This window comes from Dryas octopetala, chromosome 6 (assembly GCF_963921425.1).
Source record: "Dryas octopetala chromosome 6, drDryOcto1.1, whole genome shotgun sequence".
Classification (NCBI taxonomy): Eukaryota; Viridiplantae; Streptophyta; class Magnoliopsida; order Rosales; family Rosaceae; genus Dryas; species Dryas octopetala.
In genome coordinates this window covers 8884159-8902188 of record NC_141371.1, presented here as the reverse complement: position 1 = coordinate 8902188, position 18030 = coordinate 8884159, and the positions used below count along the sequence as shown (strand labels likewise).

General features: G+C 48.5%; 1 protein-coding gene across 2 annotated transcripts; it reads right to left on the bottom strand.

Annotated features, from left to right (window-relative positions):
- Positions 1-14561: 14561 nt before the first annotated feature.
- Positions 14562-17758, bottom strand: LOC147282066 (putative F-box/LRR-repeat protein At3g49150). 2 transcript variants are annotated; one of them, XM_086248104.1, is made up of 4 exons: positions 17524-17758; positions 15910-16986; positions 15350-15532; positions 14562-15005 (listed from the first exon to the last, which is right to left on the bottom strand). In XM_086248104.1, exons 2-4 carry the CDS (start codon positions 16942-16944, stop codon positions 14751-14753), a joined length of 1473 nt encoding a protein of 490 aa, XP_086104230.1. In that variant the 5' UTR covers positions 16945-16986; positions 17524-17758; the 3' UTR covers positions 14562-14750. The 2 variants fall into 2 exon arrangements, with proteins under 2 accessions (XP_086104230.1, XP_086104231.1); XM_086248105.1 differs by having other exon boundaries at positions 14843-15005; positions 15340-15532.
- Positions 17759-18030: the final 272 nt, after the last annotated feature.

The window sequence follows — 18030 nt, the reverse complement described above, 5'->3', positions numbered from 1 at the left end:
AGTCTATTTTAGAGCCTTTTGTACAAAAAAAAACTCATCTAAAAAGTTTAAATAATAAATAAGTCTACTTTGTACAAATAAAGTCCACGTTATATTTTTTTCTATGAATTTTTTTTGTACAAAAAAAATATAATGCGGACTTTATTTGTACAAAGTGTGGACTTTATTTATACAAAGTGGACCCATTTATCATTCCAACATTTTAAGTGAGCTTTTTTTTTTTTTTTTTTTTTTATACAAAAGGCTCTAAGATGAACTTTTTAGTAATTTACTGTAATATTTTATCCTTTTTGTTTATAGACTTCCCATAAATCTATGTATTACACAGATTATATATAAGGTAAAATGTAATTTATCATAAAAAAGAAAAATGAAATACCAAAACATAATTTTCACTTCCACCTAATGTCGACTCTTTCTTTATACTCTACCCATCTACGATGAGAGTACCCTCCCTTCTCCCCAAGCTTTAGGCCTCCTTTCAAACCCAAAGAACAATTGTGACCTAGAAAAAGACAAACATATGTGGTACAAGGATTCTTGCTTATATAGTTTTTGGGTATTAGTGTGTGTTATGTTGATGCAAATTCTCGTAAGGTAGATGCAACAACTTAGATATGCTGATCTGGCTGATCAAGTGCTTCGCTGGATGATGAAGTGGATGCTGATTGAGATCTTCCTGTAGACAAAAACAAGATCAAAGGAGATGGACCGGTGTGGTACCAGCCAAACACACTCCGATGATGAAATCAGTGGTGGTGTTTGATGGTGGATGAGGAAGAACAAAGGAAGAACTTGGGAGAATGGGAAGAACAAGGCAAATGTTCTGGGTTATTCTCAGCAAGTTGGGTAGGCTCTTTTTTGGATGGAAATGCAAAGTGTTTAGCGTGTGTATTGATAGATTGCTAGCTGCTTCATTTTGTGCATATGTGGTGCCTTATATAGGCAAAGGAAAACTTAATGAATAAGTTACCTGCATGTGAATGAATGGTTGCCAGAGACCCACGCACCTGGTCAGACCTAGTTGCATGCTCAGCTGCTTGCTCCCTCAGCATTGAATGCTGCATTGAATGCAAGGTTGGAAGGTGCAGGCAAACTGTCCAGCAGTCATGAATGCAAGCCTGATATTCTGTCTGTCAGAAGATTGTGTCAGGTGCATTCAAGTGTGGCGGTTCGTCCCATCGTGATCTTCCTGGGAATGGCGGCGGAGAGCCGAGCCGAGCCGATACGAACACATGTTTTCATGTGAAGACACGAAGTCCATGTGTGGTCGGATCGGGCATGGGATTCCAGGCCGAGCCGGTCCCATAGACTGGGGGTCTTTCCGAGCTCTAACTGGTCGACGCCAGAACCCGAAAAGAGGCCATCTCCTGTGCCGAGCCGAGCCGGACCGGGATGATCGTGGGAAGATGGACACTCGATCCCATGGAAGATCATCGGTTCGGCTCGGACCGAACATGGAGGGCCGGCGTGGAGATCCGGTCTGAGCTGGCAGAGGCGATGCCGAGTGGTGATGACGTGGGGGTCAAAGTTTTGACCACTGAGAGTCAAACTCCGAGGTGGATGTTGACCAGCCACGTGTCGAGCTGTGATTGGCTGTTCGGATTGATGTGGATTTTCCCACAAACAGGAGTCCCCCAGCTTCCGATCCGAGCGGGCAGTGGTGGATTGGAAGTTGAAGTGTAATCCCAAAGATGGCGTGTTCGCTTGGTCCGAGCCGAACCCTACAAGCCCATGTTCCCGAAGATCCGAACACAAGACGACTTGTGATTAGTCAAAATATCTCAGGGACAGGTGAAGAGACGTTTGATTTCTGCATGGGGGAACGTAAGGGTCACCTCGTTATGGGTATTTTTTGAATGCTTGACAGGTGTCAAGATCTGGCATATGAAGCGCCAGAAATGAAGGGCTGAGATCGGTTTGCATGGGGGTATAAATCATGCCTTTCTCTCTCTTCCCTCTCACTTTCCAACTTTTTCAGAAACTCCCACTCTCTCTCTGCAAACTCTTCCCTCCTCCGCCGTGAATTTCCTCCTACCTCCGTCGTTAGTGCAGCAGTTCGGTCACGGTTTCGGGCAAGCGTAATCATAGACGAAGCCATTCCGAGTGTGTGAGGGGTGGAGGGATTGGCCGGACAAAAACCAGTAAGTGATTCTGTCCATTCTTGAGTTTTTGTGTATTTCGGGTTTTTCTGGGTGTGTTCTTGGTGTTCTTGAGAAAAAGAACTTTTTGATCCATAAAGTGAGAGAGAGAAAGTAGAAAAACTGTTAGTAATGTCAGAGACTGATTCGAGTGGTCGGCTCGGATCGGGGGAAGCCTTCGAGGGAGACAGTGGGGCCGAGGTGAGCCGAAGCCCATCTGTGGGTGAGGCCGAGCCGAGCCGAAGCCCACCTGCGGGTGAGGCGAGTTGGGATGGCTTGTCCGAAGAGTTGGACGAGGCCGGCTCGGCATTGAACCGCAATCCGGGAGGAGAGCGCCGAGCCCGAGGGGATCAGGAAAACCCCGAGATACTGAGTTCCGACTGGGAACAAGGGACGGTCGAAGGAGGTGACGAAGAACCTCTCGACGTCGAGCCGATCGCCACCATTCCGAGCAGACTCACCTCGGGCTCGGATGAAAGGGATAGGGGGCACGAGGCGTCGACCTCGGCTCAGGGGGTGACGGGGAGTCCGATCGACCCGGACTTCTACGAGGAACTGCCGTGGAAGGCCGATCAGATCCCCAATGAGATGACCGAGTACCATCTCAGGGATTTGAGGAGTAGATACTCAGTCCCCGACTCCGTGCTGATGAGGTTGCCGACCGAGGGGGAGAAGCCGAGCCGACCCCCGATAGGATGGGTGACCATGTACCCGGAGATGTTTGAGAATGGGGTTCGGCTCCCCCTGCACACCTTCCTGCAGGACTGGCTCGCGACGATCGGCGCGGCGCCACACCAGCTGAACCCGAACGTATACAGGATCATCCTGTCCATGCACATCTTGTGGCACAAAGTGCACAAGTGTGTGCCACACAAGGATATCCTGTTCTGCAATTACGCACTGAGGTCGAAGCAGAGCGAGCTCGGATTCTACAACCTCCAGGCGTACTCGGGGCCACTCTTCGGTGGGAATCCCTCCTCCCAGAAGACATGGAAGAAAAGATATTTCTTTGTCTCTGGGGATTGGGAGTTCGCCGATCCGAACAGAATCACCTCGGCTCGGGTGCCCAGAGCTTTTAGAATTCCAGGTGGGCATTGGGAATTTGGGGCCGGTCCGAGGACAATTTGCATATGTCTTGTGATAATTGTATTATATTTTTGTCTAACTCTTTTTGGTTTCGCCTTCGCAGTCAGCTGGGGCAAGTACAAGCTCCGAGGCGAGCTCAAGGACCAGATCGCCGCGATCAGGGACTCACCAGGAGAGTACTTGTCAACCAAGTTCCTGCTCGGGGAGACTCAGATCCGACAGAGCGGGATCTCCTGGTTTGTGCCCAGGTGGAATCCTAGAGCCGAGAGGGGAATGGCGCCCACCGAACTGGAGGTTCGCCTTAGGAAGAAAGCGGCTCGGAGCGTCCAGAAGAAGGCAGCGGGGCGGACCCCTGCCGAGCCGGTCCAGGCTCCTGCCCCGGCGGCAGCTCAGCCTAGATCTCCTGCGCCGAGACCGGTTCGGCAGGCAGAGAAGAGGAAGGCTCCCCAGGCCGAGGCCCCAGTGGAGAAGAGGGCTCGGGCCGAACCCGGCGGTTCTGGTGCCGGGGCGTCCGGTTCGGCGCCCCTGAAGGCGGTGGAGGTAGTCCCCGGCCTCGAGCCGTTCGTCACGGGCCTCAAGCGCGTGATGACCGCGAGGGTGCAGGAGGGGCTGTGGGCCGATCATGGCGAGCCGGGCTTCAGCCACCAGGCTCTGATCGCATCCCGCCAGGCCATGTTGGTAAGTCTCCTTTACTTCGGATTTTGTCTATTCGCTCGGTTCGGATTAGTAATGAATTTGTTTCTCTTGCAGCTCGCCATGAGACAGTTCGAAGCTGCTAAGGCCGCCGTCGATGCCGAGGCGAAACTGGAGAGGTTTCGGGCACGGGTCGTAGAGCTGAAAGAGAAGTTGGCCGAGGCCGAGCGGACGGTCAATGCCGAGCGCGAACGGTCGGAGGGTCTGCAATCCAGGCTGGCCAGGAAGGAGGAGGAGGTCGGTCGGCTCGGCAAGGAGCTTGCCTCCTCGGAGCAAAATGTGGCGGACTTGAGGCATTATGTCGGCGATCTCCAGCGAGACATCGAGGCCGCTGAACGGAGGATCGAGAATGTCGAACTCCGACGTCGATCTGAAGTGCCGAGCGCCCAGGCACTGGCTGATGCCCATTTTGATGGGTATCAGGAGCTTTTGGAGGCGATCAAATCGAAGAGGCCGGACTGGGATGTATCATTCCTTGGCGAGTCCGAGGACGACGAAGACACCCAGGGAAGTCAACAGGATGAGCTTCCTCCTCTCGATCGCCAAGTCCGCGCCGAAGTCGAGCCGACTCCGGAAGATCCTCCACTGCCTGCATATGAGCCGACCCCGATTCCCCCGGTCCCCGAATCCGATCCCAATGCTGAGATGCAGATCGGCGGGGTTGAGGTGGTGCAGCTCGGCGAGGAGACGCCCGAGGAGTCTACCGAGCCGATCCAGGAGGGCCCTGCCGAGCGATCTGCATGATAGCATGATTTTATGTTGTCTTGTTTTTGTTTTTGTTCCCGAGCCGAAGTGTGGCTCGGGTTTAATTGTTTTTGGAACAATTTGTATTTGGTTTTATGTTGTTTAATTTTATCAGAATTTTCTTTATATGATACAAGTTGCTGTCAGTTCGGCTCGGAAATTAAGCTAACGACAAAAACTAATAACACATGGAAAAGAAAATGATAAAAGTGAAAACATAATAAGAACCAAGACACTTTGAGATCGGCTCGGCATGCCGATTAAAATGAAAATGAATGGTGATGATAAATTAGAACTTGTCTTCGGATCAGCTTGATAAGCATAACCAGGATAAGTAAAAATTTAAAAAACCCTAGTCATCTCGGATGGGCTCGGCATACCCATTGAGATATTTAGGAATGCAGGTTTTTGAGAAAAATATTCAAACCTACTTTCAGATCGGCTCGGCATGCACGATGAAAGTTTTGGTTGGAGTGTATATTTTTCTTTTAGAAATATCCTGTTGAACGTTAGGACTGTAGGAAGTCGCTTCGGCTCAGACAGGGATTTTTATAGACCTGATAAGTCTGTACCATGCCGAGCATTGGGCCGAAAGTGGCGCGCTAGTTCGGCACGGGAGTTTATAGACCTGATGAGTCTGTAATATGCCGAGCATCGGGCCGGAAATGGCGCGCCCGCTCGACACATGAGTTTATAGACCTGATGAGTCTGTAATATGCCGAGCATCGGGCCGGAAATGGCGCGCCCGCTCGACACATGAGTTTATAGACCTGATGAGTCTGTAATATGCCGAGCATCGGGCCGGAAATGGCGCTTCGGCTCGGCACATGGGTTTAGAATTTTTTCGAAGGAAACACTTAGATCTTTCCTCTTTGTTAGAAGTGTATAGGAGTAGAGTCCCCAGTGTTTACTTCGAAAAAATAAGAAGAAAAATGAGTAGAAATGTGCTCATCTTTTCATTGATTGGAATGGGTGTTAGGTCGGACAGTCCCCGATCCTAACTACATTTTTACTGGTAATAAGTCTTCAAGTGTTCAGCGTTCCAGCTATGCTTGAGAGGCTTCCCAGCCAGAGTGGCCAAGTTGTAAGTGCCGGGCTTGACTATGCCCGTGATTCTATATGGTCCGGTCCAGTTCGGATCAAATGAGCTCTCCTTGACGGCAAGGGGATTCTTTTTCATGACGAGGCTGCCCAATCCGAAGCTTCTGGGTCTGACCCTTTGATTGTAGTATTTGGCCACCCTCTGTTGATAAGCGGCTCGGCAGAGATTGGCGTCGGTTCGCCTCTCCTCGATTATGTCCAGGCCGAGCCGAAGTCCGGCATCATTGGTCTCGGGATTGTACGTGCCGGTTCGGAATGAAGGAGTCCCCATTTCGACCGGGACGACGGCGTCAGTTCCGAACGCCAATGCATAGGGTGTTTCCTTCGTCGAGTTGCGATAGGAAGTTCGATAAGACCAAAGCACCTCTGGCAAGAGTTCAGGCCAATTCCCCTTAGCATTATCAAGCTTAGTCTTGAGGGTTTTCTTGATGATTTTGTTGATGGCTTCGACCTGTCCGTTCGACTGCGGATGGTAAGGCGCGGTGAAGCGCAAGTTGATGTTCAGACGTGAACAAAAACTCCTGAACTTCTTGCAGTCGAACTGCTTGCCATTGTCCGCAATGATGGTGTGCGGCATGCCGAACCGGCAAATGATGTTCTTCCAGACGAAGGTCTCCATCCGTTCGGCCGTAGTTGTGGCTAGGGGCTCGGCCTCGGCCCATTTGGTGAAGTAGTCGACCGCTACCACCGCCATGGTGACTTGCCCCTTCGCCTTCGGCATTGGGCCGATCAGATCGAGTCCCCACTGCGCGAACGGCCAGGGACAGGATATGGAGGTCAGCAATTGGGGAGGTTGATGGGGAACCGCGGCAAATTGCTGGCATTTGATGCAAGCGCGAGACAGATGGTCTGCGTCCTTGTTCAGCGTCGGCCAGAAGTAACCCTGTCTGATCGTCTTGTAGGCGAGGGCTCTTCCTCCAGAGTGGTTTCCGCATATCCCCTCGTGGATTTCTCTCAGCACGTCCTGACCTTCTTGGGGGGTGACGCACCGCAAGTAGGGCAGGGAGAAACTCCTTTTGTAAAGCTGACCGTTGATCATGCTGAACCGAGCCGACCTGGTTTTGATGAGACGTGCTTTGTCCCTCTCCGGGGGGAGAACCCCGGAGACCAAGTAGGTGATGATTGAAGTCATCCAGTTCGGCTCGGCCTCGGTTTGCATAACTGCGGCCTCGGTTTCGGCGGTGCTAGGTCTGTCCAGAATTTCGACTGGAACATGCCTGGCGGATCCGGTGTCTGTGGCCGAAGCCAGGCGTGCCAAGGCGTCGGCCCTGCAGTTTTCTGCCCTCGGGATTTGTGATATTTTGTATTCGCGGAAGTCTCCGAGCAGCAAAAGGGTCTTCTCGAGATAGGCAGTCATGCTGGGCTCCCGAGTCTCATACTCTCCCAAAATCTGATTGACGATTAGCTGGGAGTCGCTGAAGATGTTTAGTTTGGTCGCGCCGAGCTCCTTTGCCAATCTGAGCCCGGCGATGAGTGCCTCATACTCTGCTTCGTTGTTTGACGCTTGAAATCTGAAGCGAAGAGCATACTCCATCACAACTTGTTCCGGGGAGATCAGAACAAGCCCGGCTCCGCTTCCCATGGCGTTGGAAGATCCGTCCACATAGAGGGTCCAGGTGAGGAGATCTACCTGGCCGTGTTCGCCGATTGTGTTTGGATCGGACGCCGATGGCATAGCGTCGGTGCGCGGCGGATCCTCCGTCGAGGTGGTCGACTCACAGATGAAGTCGGACATGGCTTGACCTTTGATGGCCGTTCTGGGACGGTAGATGATGTCAAACTCGCCGAGCTCGATTGACCATTTGATGAGCCGACCCGAAGTCTCGGGTTTTGCTAAGATTTGTCTGAGCGGCTGATCCGTCAAGACAACGATTGAATGAGCCTGGAAGTAGGGTCTCAGCTTCCGAGCCGAGCTGACCAGGGCGAGAGCCATCTTCTCGAATTTTGGATACCTGGTCTCTGCATCGGCGAGGGCTCGGCTCGTGTAGAAGACGGGGTGTTGTACACCGCCGACCTCTCTCACCAAAACCGAGCTGAGAGCTGAGTCTGAAACAGAAAGGTAGAGGAAAAGTTCTTCACCTTCCTCCGGTTTGGATAATATGGGAGGTTCCCCCATGTGCCTTTTCAGATCTTGAAAGGCCTGCTCACATTGGGGGGTCCATTCTATGCTCTTCCCTGCTCCCCTTAAGGCTTTGAAGAAAGGGAGGCACCGGTCGGTGGAATTCGAGATGAACCGGTTCAGGGCGGCAACTCTTCCAGTCAGACTCTGGATTTCCTTGCGTGTCCTTGGGGACTTCATGTTGATTAAAGCCTGGATCTTCTCCGGGTTGGCTTCGATCCCCCGTTGGCTGACCAGGTAGCCAAGGAACTTGCCTGACCGAACCCCAAAGACACATTTGGCTGGGTTCAGCCGCATCTGATACTCCTTCAGGACTCCGAACATGTCTGAGAGGTCCTTGACGTGATCGTCCGCCTTGATGCTTTTGACCAGCATGTCATCCACGTAAACCTCTACGGATTTGCCGATGGATGATCTGAACATGTGGTTGACCAGCCTTTGGTAGGTGGCTCCGGCGTTTTTGAGGCCGAAGGGCATGACCTTGTAGCAGTACATGCCGCGATCAGTTATGAAAGATGTGCCTTCCTGGTCGGACTTGTGCATCAGGATCTGGTTGTATCCAGAGTAGGCGTCCATAAAGCTGAGGAGCTGATGTCCTGCTGTTGCATCGACGAGCTGATCTATCCTGGGCAAGGGAAAACTATCCTTGGGACAAGCCCTGTTCAGGTCGGTGAAGTCCACGCACATCCTCCACTTCCCGTTGTTCTTTTTCACCATGACCACGTTGGCAAGCCAGTCGGGGTAGTTGACTTCCCGGATGAACCCGTTGTTTTGCAACTTGGTTACCTCTTCAGCCATGGCGGCGTATCGAACCGGGTCGTATGACCTCCTCTTCTGACGGACCGGTTTGCATCCCGGGTCAGTGTTCAGCCTGTGGGTGATCACGTCAGACGATATGCCTGGCATGTCATCGTAAGACCAGGCGAACACTTCCGCGTTGGCACGGAGGAAGTCAATTATGGCGGAGCGCTGCTCGGGGCTGATCTGAGTCCCCACTCGGACGAGCCGATCCGGTGTCTCGGCCGAGATCGGCACTTCCTCCCAAGCCTCGGCGGGGAGGGGCCGAGAATCTGAGCTCGGCTCGGAAGTGAAGTCGAATGTCTCCGCCCTCGGCCACCTGCCCGAATCGGCGATAGAGTCAAGCTCCTGCGAGTTCGGCAGCTGACCCTTCTGCTTGATCGAAGCTGCGTAGCACGACCGAGCCGAGCACTGGTCTCCCTGAATGACGATGCAGTCGTCGCCCACCGGACATTTGATGAGGAGGTTGGCGTAATGGACGATGCAGTCAAGGTCGACCAGAGCCGGTCTGCCCAGAATGATGTTGTAGGCTGATGGCCGTTTGACGACAATGAAGTACGTCATGCAGGTCTTCTTGATCGGTCCCTTCCCGAGCGAAAGGGGAAGGTAAATGTGTCCGAGGGGCTGAACCACTTCTCCCCCGAACCCGACCAAGGCAGGTGTATCGGTCTCCAGCTTATCCTCGCCAATGCCCATCTGCGCGAACGCAGAGTGGTAGAGGATGTTGACTGAGCTCCCTCCATCGACGAAGGAGCGCGCAATGGTTGTCCCGGCCACCTCAGCCACTATGACGACCGGATCATAGTGGGGGAAGATGATCTCGTTTGCCTCGTTCGGCTCAAAGGTGACCGGCGCCCAGTCCTTCCGCTGTCTTTTGGAAGTGCTGGGCTGACTTGCCTGGATCGACAAGGACTCGTGAGCTTGAGCCGCCTGTCTGACATACTCCTTCTGGGATCGGTTCGAGCTCCCCACGAAGGTTGGTCCCCCGCCGATTGATCCGATGGCAGCATCCTGGACCTCGATGGTGTTGGTGGGCTTCTTCGGCGCGGCCTTGGGTACCCTAGGCCCACCGGCCAGGAATTGATTGATCTTACCCGCCCGGGCAAGAGTCTCAATCCCGTCGCGGAGGGCGTAGCAATCACCCGTGACGTGGCCGTGATTGGAATGGTACTTGCAGAAGACGCCCTCCTTGATTTTGTCTGGGGGTGGTCCCTTGATCTCCCTTGCGACTGGGAGTTGGTCCTTGACCTTGGAGTAGATTGTCTCCAGACCGGCGTTGAGGGGAGTGTACTCCGTGTACTGGACAAACTTGGGTCCCTTGCCCAGAAGTTGGCGTGGCTCCTCGGTCCTGGTCTTCTTGGATTGGACCTGGGGTTTGGGAGTTGCAACCTCTCCCTCCTTCCTCTTGGCCGAGGTCGGCCTGGGATTCAGGGCCTCCACCTGAGCATCCCACTCCTCAGCCCGCGCCCACTTAGTGGCTTCGGCAGAAAGCTCATCGTAAGTGGAGGGAGGATTCCTCATCAAGTGGGAGCGGAGTCCCCCGGCGTGCAGGCCTTGCATGAGGGCATTCTTAGCTGACCTATCGTCGCAATCGTCGCACTTCGTATATTCGATGTTGAAGCGGATCAGATAGGCCTTGAGGCTCTCCCCCTCCTGCTGCTTGATGAGCGACATATCGTTCAAGTTGTAGAGTCGTTCGGATACAACCCGATATCTCGCCAGGAAGGCCCTCCGGAGGTCGGAGAAGGAGTCGATGGAGTTCGGTTGGAGGGTTCGGAACCAACCCCGAGCCGAGCCCTTCAAGGTCGAAGGGAAAATTCTGCACTTCGTGGCTTCAGATGCCTGGCGGGCCTCCATGGCGTATCTGAAGCTGTCAAGATGGTCGTAGGGATCCTTGGTCCCGTCATACTGATCCATCTTGGGGGGCTTGGTGTCGCGGGAGACCTCAGCATCCATGATTCTGCTGGTGTACGGGAGGGGAAGTTCCTCCCCGTGGTCGGCTCTACCGGTATACCCCCTGGAGACCTCGACATGTCCGAGCCGATCGTGGACGCTTCGGATCTGGTCCTGGACCAAAGTCCGAACAAGATTTTCCACATTGGGCGGGGTCGGCTCGGCCGCATTTTCCCCTGAGCACTCGGCCTGGTTGCCGAGTCTCTCACTCACCGGCTGACGAGTGAGCCTCTCGCTTGCCGGTTGTCGATCCGACATGATCATGGTGGACCCCAGTCGGTCGCTCACTGATCGCCTCCCCGAGTGAGTTCCTGATGGGGAAGGATCCTGACTGGCGATAGGGCCGAGTCTATTCCGAATCGGGCCCCTGGTTTCGGCCGAACCGGCAGGACTGTTGGCCCCCAACCTTGATTGGGCCGGGGGTCGTCGATTTGTATTCGGGTCGGCACGGTCTCCGCCCGAATTCCTGGGGGCACGTTTCCCGAAAGCCGCCTGTTTTTGCTGAAGAAGACGGTGGGCGTTCAGGCATTCGGCCTGTTCGGCCGGGGGCATGTCCTCGAAGCCCGGGAAGACGTGATCCGAGTCCTGCTGATCGGTCTGGTCGTTCGGCTCGGCAGGAGTGCTTTGCCGAGAAGGAGACGGCGAAAGGACCTCCTGCTCGGTTCGGGTCCGGCGCGATCGGAAGCCCGATCCCCCACTATTCTCAAGTTGAGCACGGTGGCGTGCAAGTTCCCCGGCCAGCTCGGCCTGTTTTGCGAGCAGCTCATTATTCTGCTTCAGGAGTGCATTCTCAGCGGCCAGATGTCGCTGACTCTCCTTAAGGAGTTTGTGAGCGGCTCGGATTTTGGAGGAACCTTTGGACTTTGGCGTCCTGGGGAGTTGTGCTCCCCTCGTTTTCTCAGGTGTCTCAGGCTGATGTTGTTCATCATTCTGAGACGCTCCTGAAGAAGAACTGGTGTCCCGAAATATGGTAGTCATGATGACTTGCGTGGAGGAAGAGCTTAGCGTTTGCGGTGATGAACACAACGGCTGAAGTCAGCTTCCCACAGACGGCGCCAATCTGTTGATGCAAATTCTCGTAAGGTAGATGCAACAACTTAGATATGCTGATCTGGCTGATCAAGTGCTTCGCTGGATGATGAAGTGGATGCTGATTGAGATCTTCCTGTAGACAAAAACAAGATCAAAGGAGATGGACCGGTGTGGTACCAGCCAAACACACTCCGATGATGAAATCAGTGGTGGTGTTTGATGGTGGATGAGGAAGAACAAAGGAAGAACTTGGGAGAATGGGAAGAACAAGGCAAATGTTCTGGGTTATTCTCAGCAAGTTGGGTAGGCTCTTTTTTGGATGGAAATGCAAAGTGTTTAGCGTGTGTATTGATAGATTGCTAGCTGCTTCATTTTGTGCATATGTGGTGCCTTATATAGGCAAAGGAAAACTTAATGAATAAGTTACCTGCATGTGAATGAATGGTTGCCAGAGACCCACGCACCTGGTCAGACCTAGTTGCATGCTCAGCTGCTTGCTCCCTCAGCATTGAATGCTGCATTGAATGCAAGGTTGGAAGGTGCAGGCAAACTGTCCAGCAGTCATGAATGCAAGCCTGATATTCTGTCTGTCAGAAGATTGTGTCAGGTGCATTCAAGTGTGGCGGTTCGTCCCATCGTGATCTTCCTGGGAATGGCGGCGGAGAGCCGAGCCGAGCCGATACGAACACATGTTTTCATGTGAAGACACGAAGTCCATGTGTGGTCGGATCGGGCATGGGATTCCAGGCCGAGCCGGTCCCATAGACTGGGGGTCTTTCCGAGCTCTAACTGGTCGACGCCAGAACCCGAAAAGAGGCCATCTCCTGTGCCGAGCCGAGCCGGACCGGGATGATCGTGGGAAGATGGACACTCGATCCCATGGAAGATCATCGGTTCGGCTCGGACCGAACATGGAGGGCCGGCGTGGAGATCCGGTCTGAGCTGGCAGAGGCGATGCCGAGTGGTGATGACGTGGGGGTCAAAGTTTTGACCACTGAGAGTCAAACTCCGAGGTGGATGTTGACCAGCCACGTGTCGAGCTGTGATTGGCTGTTCGGATTGATGTGGATTTTCCCACAAACATGTTATATGTGCATACTTTGATCTAGTACTCATGTTATGCTTAACAGTTGACAGATTCGATACAGTCTACAAAACACAATAATATAGCGTGCTAGTGATTAGAAACTAAAATAACAAGATTAGGGTCCCCTCAATAAAAAGCAACATTTCATCCATCAACATCCAGACTAAGGTGTTTATATTATAATTAGCATAGTCTTCTGAAAAATAAAAAATGCTCTACTTTTTATTTTTCTTCTTTTTGCTGAAGACAAGTATGGCACTGGAAATCTCCCTGCTTTGCTTTACCTTCCTTATAACATGGGATTTGTCGCACAAATAAATTATGACCATTTTCTTCAAACTCTGACAATGCTCGATAATATACTTTGCTAATGCCCAACGAATACGTAAGCTCTGTATCTTATTATCCCCACGACGAATTATGAACCTATCCAAAAAACGCAACAAGTCTAACTGCTTCCATCCCTTTCCTGCTTGTAATGAACAAATATTCAATGAAGGGGTTGATAGAAAAAGCTCTCTGCATCTTTTGGACACACTGCCCACTCGAGTAAGTTGTTTTGTATCAAGGAAGGAAAAAATGTGGTGAGCAACATCGTCTGGAAGATTACTAAATCTGTCTATTATACCCTCAGGGGGACAAGCTCCTTGAGCTTGAGAACTTGCAGTTTCCAATGACTAATGCTTGTGTTCCATGACACTAGGCTTCTTTGTGTTTTTGTAAAAGCACCTTACACCTACAAGAATTAAAGGACATGACAACAAAATGTGTAAATATATCAGCACCAAGCCTACGAGTCTACTAGACTGCTACCATTTAAGCTCTGTTTATTAATTCCTAATCTGTTTGTGTCAATGGGGTTTCTTGGAGGGATTGTTAAGGAGACTCACAACAGAAAACTTGCAACTAATTAGGAAACAATCTCATACCATTTGTTAAAATCAAATCCAATACGAAGAAATTTGCAAAAATAAAAAAATTGTAACCCATGAAAGAAAAGAAACCATTACATGCAACTATCCCATATGACTGTCCTGTCGGTTAGCAGAACCAGAAAATGCACATATCACAAAGAGTTCCAAAACGGGGGGCCAAAAAGCTCTGTGAAAGTTTGCAGTTTTGTGCGTTAATGAAGTTCCAAATCACAAATGTTACCAACAAAAAGTTGTAGAAAAAAAATATTATGAGCTTACACAAAGTTTATTAAACACGAAATAAACTCTGTTCCAACCCCTGCGATGGTGAGGCAGCAGCAGCACTATTAACGTCACACGCATCTTTGGTTTTTATCTTATATCTCAATTGTATTTATCTCACTTGTAAACTCCTGTATTTATCTCCTAGAAACCTTGTACAGATAGAAGTGTAGGTGAGTCTGTATTTAACTTGGCTGATGCTCTTCAATGAATTATGAATCTATCGATTTGTTTTCTGCACTTTGTTTTTCTTCACATATAGACAACAAAGTAAAAAACCCATCAACCTTGCTCAAAATATATTTATTTTTTGTTTGTATATGTTGAATATAGTTTGGCATTGGATATGAGCAATTTGTGATTACAGTACTAATGGCCTAGTGGGGGCTTATAGCTCTAGCTATAGAGCAGTTACTACCCACATACTACAAGTGTTGGACTCTCTCCCCCTTTGCAAACCCTTAGATCACCTTCAAACCCAAAAAACAAATTGGGACCCTAGAAACACAAAAATAAATACCAAGTTCTTGGGTATTAATGTGCTTATAGGTGCATAATTTGATCAGTGCTTGTGTTAAGCTTAACAAATTCAGTAAGTACACAAAGCACAATAATATAAGTAATATAACTCTTCGCTAATGACAATGAGTCTGACAGCAACAATAAAAACTTACAAGATTAGGGTCCTTGCAAAACAAAAACAAAAAGTGCCACACTGCACCATCAAACATTAAATACTAAGGTTTTGATATTACAACATAAGTATATTCCTCTGAAAAACATTAAACCTGCCTCCTTTCTCATTTGCTTTGTTTTTCCTGAAAGATAACTGTGGCACTGGAATTCACCTTGCTTTCATTTACCACCTTAATAAGAGTTGATTGCTGGGGTTCATAAAATATGATCATTTTTTTCAAATTCTTAGCATCCTCAAGCATATACCTTGCTAACTCCAATTCATTGTTCCCATTGGAAAGATCTATTGTTACATCCTTAAGCTGAGAAATAAAAGCCAAGTTTTGAGATTTCCAGTATTCCCTAGTAAATCTGCATGCCTGGAAAGAAAACAAGCAAATTGATTTAATATTTTTTAAAAATACCAAGAAATAATTTACCAAATATAGACAGGAAATGCTATTCACAGAACTGCACTACCAACATATGATGATTATACCTTATACATTGCTCTGCAAAAAATAATCCAAGCTCTAAAAATAACATTCTTACAGCAGCACTACTTTTAATTTTTCACCAAGGTCAATATGCTCCTCTGTTCTAGAAATTTCACATGGTAAAATGTGTTGTGTAGTTGTGTGTGTGTGTGTGTGTGTGTGAGAGAGAGAGAGAGAGAGAGAGAGAGAGAGAGAGAGAGAGAGAGAAGCAACATACTTGAACTTACCAAAGGTTTATTGATGAGTAAGGAATGGTCAGACTGTATGACCAAAGTATTCAAATTGGGCATTCCTCTTAGAAGAGAGACCATTGCCGGGACTGTGTCATCGTCCTTGCTGCTCTCAATATGCATACCCAAGCAAGAAATATCATCGAATGGTGCAGGCATGGAACCTCCCCTCAACAGAACCTGCAACATTATAAAGATGAAAGGCAAACTCTTAAATAGAAAAAGTATGAGCACAAAAAAAAACCCTATAAGAAAAGACAGTAATAAAGTTGAGTTAAAAGCAATGTAATTCCAGAATCTACACAAATTTTGCAGCGCTAACATGAATTTTCCTTCCAGGTAGTGTCACCATTGTAGTAAAAGCAAAGCCATCACTCCTTTTTAAAACTATTTTGAATTTTATGAAACATAAATTAGCTATCCCAATTATTGTCATGCCAATATGCCAGCCAATACATCTTCCCAGTAATATCCTTTAAAAAGATTATAATCTTCATAATTTCATATTGCAAAGCATACTGCTTTTTCCAAAAGAAAATTTCTGTCTGAAGTTTTACCTTAGCGGTCTCATCGGTTAGAATAAGAACTTTAACCCTGCTTATACTGGAAAGAACCTCAAATACGTCATCAGGACCATTGTCATTTTCCTTATGCTTCAGAAAAATCACAGCTTTCTCTAAACACGTTAACTTTCCCAGATTTTGGTGATTCAACAAATACCCAATCCATTTCAAATATTTAATATTTGGAGCAAAAATATTAAAGGAGTTGCTGCCAGGTGCATCAAATATCCAAGACTCTATATGTAGATCTTCAAGTTTCTCACCTGAGATGTTAAGACGACAGCGGTCACTGTTAGTAGGAAATGCGAAACTAAATGATTCCAAAGATGAGCTTTCAATGGTGATTTTTTCTATTTCAACATTTTCAATCTTTAGTTCCTTAATGCATTTGCAGGAAGACGAGATCCACTTGCAAAACCCCTCATCCAATTTAACATCTCTCAACTTTAAGGATTGGAGATTAGTGGAATAAGTAAACGAGGGCTTAATAAGAATGTTATTGGAGTGCACTGACAGAGACCTCAAAGATCCACAATCAAAGATGCAATGTGGCAACTCTTGCATTGTCGTATCAGGTATACCGGGACTCAAATCAAGATCAAGCTCTTCAACTTTACACCTCACTGCAATATGGATCCACGTGAACACTCGGAAAGGCTCATCATAGAGGCTTGCAGTTTTTCCATAAGCAAAACTCCAATGAATACGAAAGCGCTGTATCTTACTATCCCTGCGAAGAACCAAGAACCTATCCAAAGCGCTCAACAGCTTAAAATGCTTATTGCAAGAGGATTTACACCGGGGGGGAAAATCATCAAAGTTCAAATACGGAGTTGACAGATAAAGTTCTCTGCATCTATTGGACACACAACCGAAACGGGTGAGGTCTGTTATAGCAAGGAATGAGAGAATGTGATGAGAAACTCCTTCTGGAAGATCGCTAAATCTAAATGTATCTTTAATACTGTCAGCACAAGCTCCTTGAGCTCGAGAACTTGCAGTTGCCAATAACTTATTCTTGGGTTCCATGATACTTTTGTTGCCTGCTGTTTTTGTAAGAGCACCTTACATCTACAAGGATTAAGAACATGAAAACAAAATCATGTAAATATAGAACACAACAGCACCAAGCCTAGGACCATTTAATCTCTATATGCTCCTAATCTGGATATAATTTTGTCAACTTTGAAGTGTATCTTTGTAATACCATTTGTATGTTAAATTGAATATTAAAGAGTTAAAACATTTATAAAATCATATTTATTACAAAAATAGGCATTTTGTGCAACTAACCCTAATGGCTGTCCTATAGGTTAAAAGAGCCAGAAAGTGTACAGATTACAGAGGGTTTTTAAGAAAATGCTGTGAAAGTTTGCAGCTTTATTCGTCAATAGAGTCCATAATCTTCCAATGATACCAATTACCAACAAAAAATTGTCAAGAAAAAAAAAAACCTACATAGTAACAGTACATGGGAAGGTAGTACTGAAAGGGCTTCAGAAGCCTAAATCTGAAGGATTTCAAATGGTATATAATCGTTGGGTTAAGGGAAGAAGAGGTGAAATTACGAAAAAGCAAATGGGAGGAAGACGGTGAATCTATCCATACCTGGGGGTAGATTTGGAAGATATTGGAGTGTAGCTGTGGAGAGTGTTGCCGATGGCTCCGTAGAGAAGTCATTAACGCTTCCAATCTCCAGGTAGTTGCCAAACAGAGGACTTGCAGGCGGCCCCCATTTCAACTAATTTCGATGATGCTCAAGAGAAAGGGAATGGATTATGGATCGTCTGCTAAGCACTAATACGACGCCGTCTGTTTAGTAAAGCTACTGTTTTTGGCGCTTGCTTTTTCTTTGCCGGTGGATTTGGCGCTTGCTTTTGCCGCTAGTTCTTTTGTAAGTGGGCGGGCCGAAGCCCAAAATAATAACACTACAGGATCACAGCCCTGGCCCAAGAGGTTAATATCCTTTAACATTGTAATGGTCAGCCCGGCTACCATGAGGGATTAAGATTAATTATGAGGAACTGTTTTATAAAAAAATATTCTTAGGCCATGTTTGTTTGGCCGTAATCCAAGGCTTGAAATGAGAATTGGATTTCATTCCAGTTAGACATG

Coding starts and splice junctions, on each gene's coding strand:
- LOC147282066 (XM_086248104.1), bottom strand. CDS start 16,944: ATGGAACCCAAGAATAAGTTATTGGCAACTGCAAGTTCTCGAGCTCAA. Junction 15,533..15,909: donor TAACCGATGAGACCGCTAAG/GTAAAACTTCAG, acceptor ATAATGTTGCAG/GTTCTGTTGAGGGGAGGTTC. Junction 15,006..15,349: donor TACTCATCAATAAACCTTTG/GTAAGTTCAAGT, acceptor TTTTCTTTCCAG/GCATGCAGATTTACTAGGGA.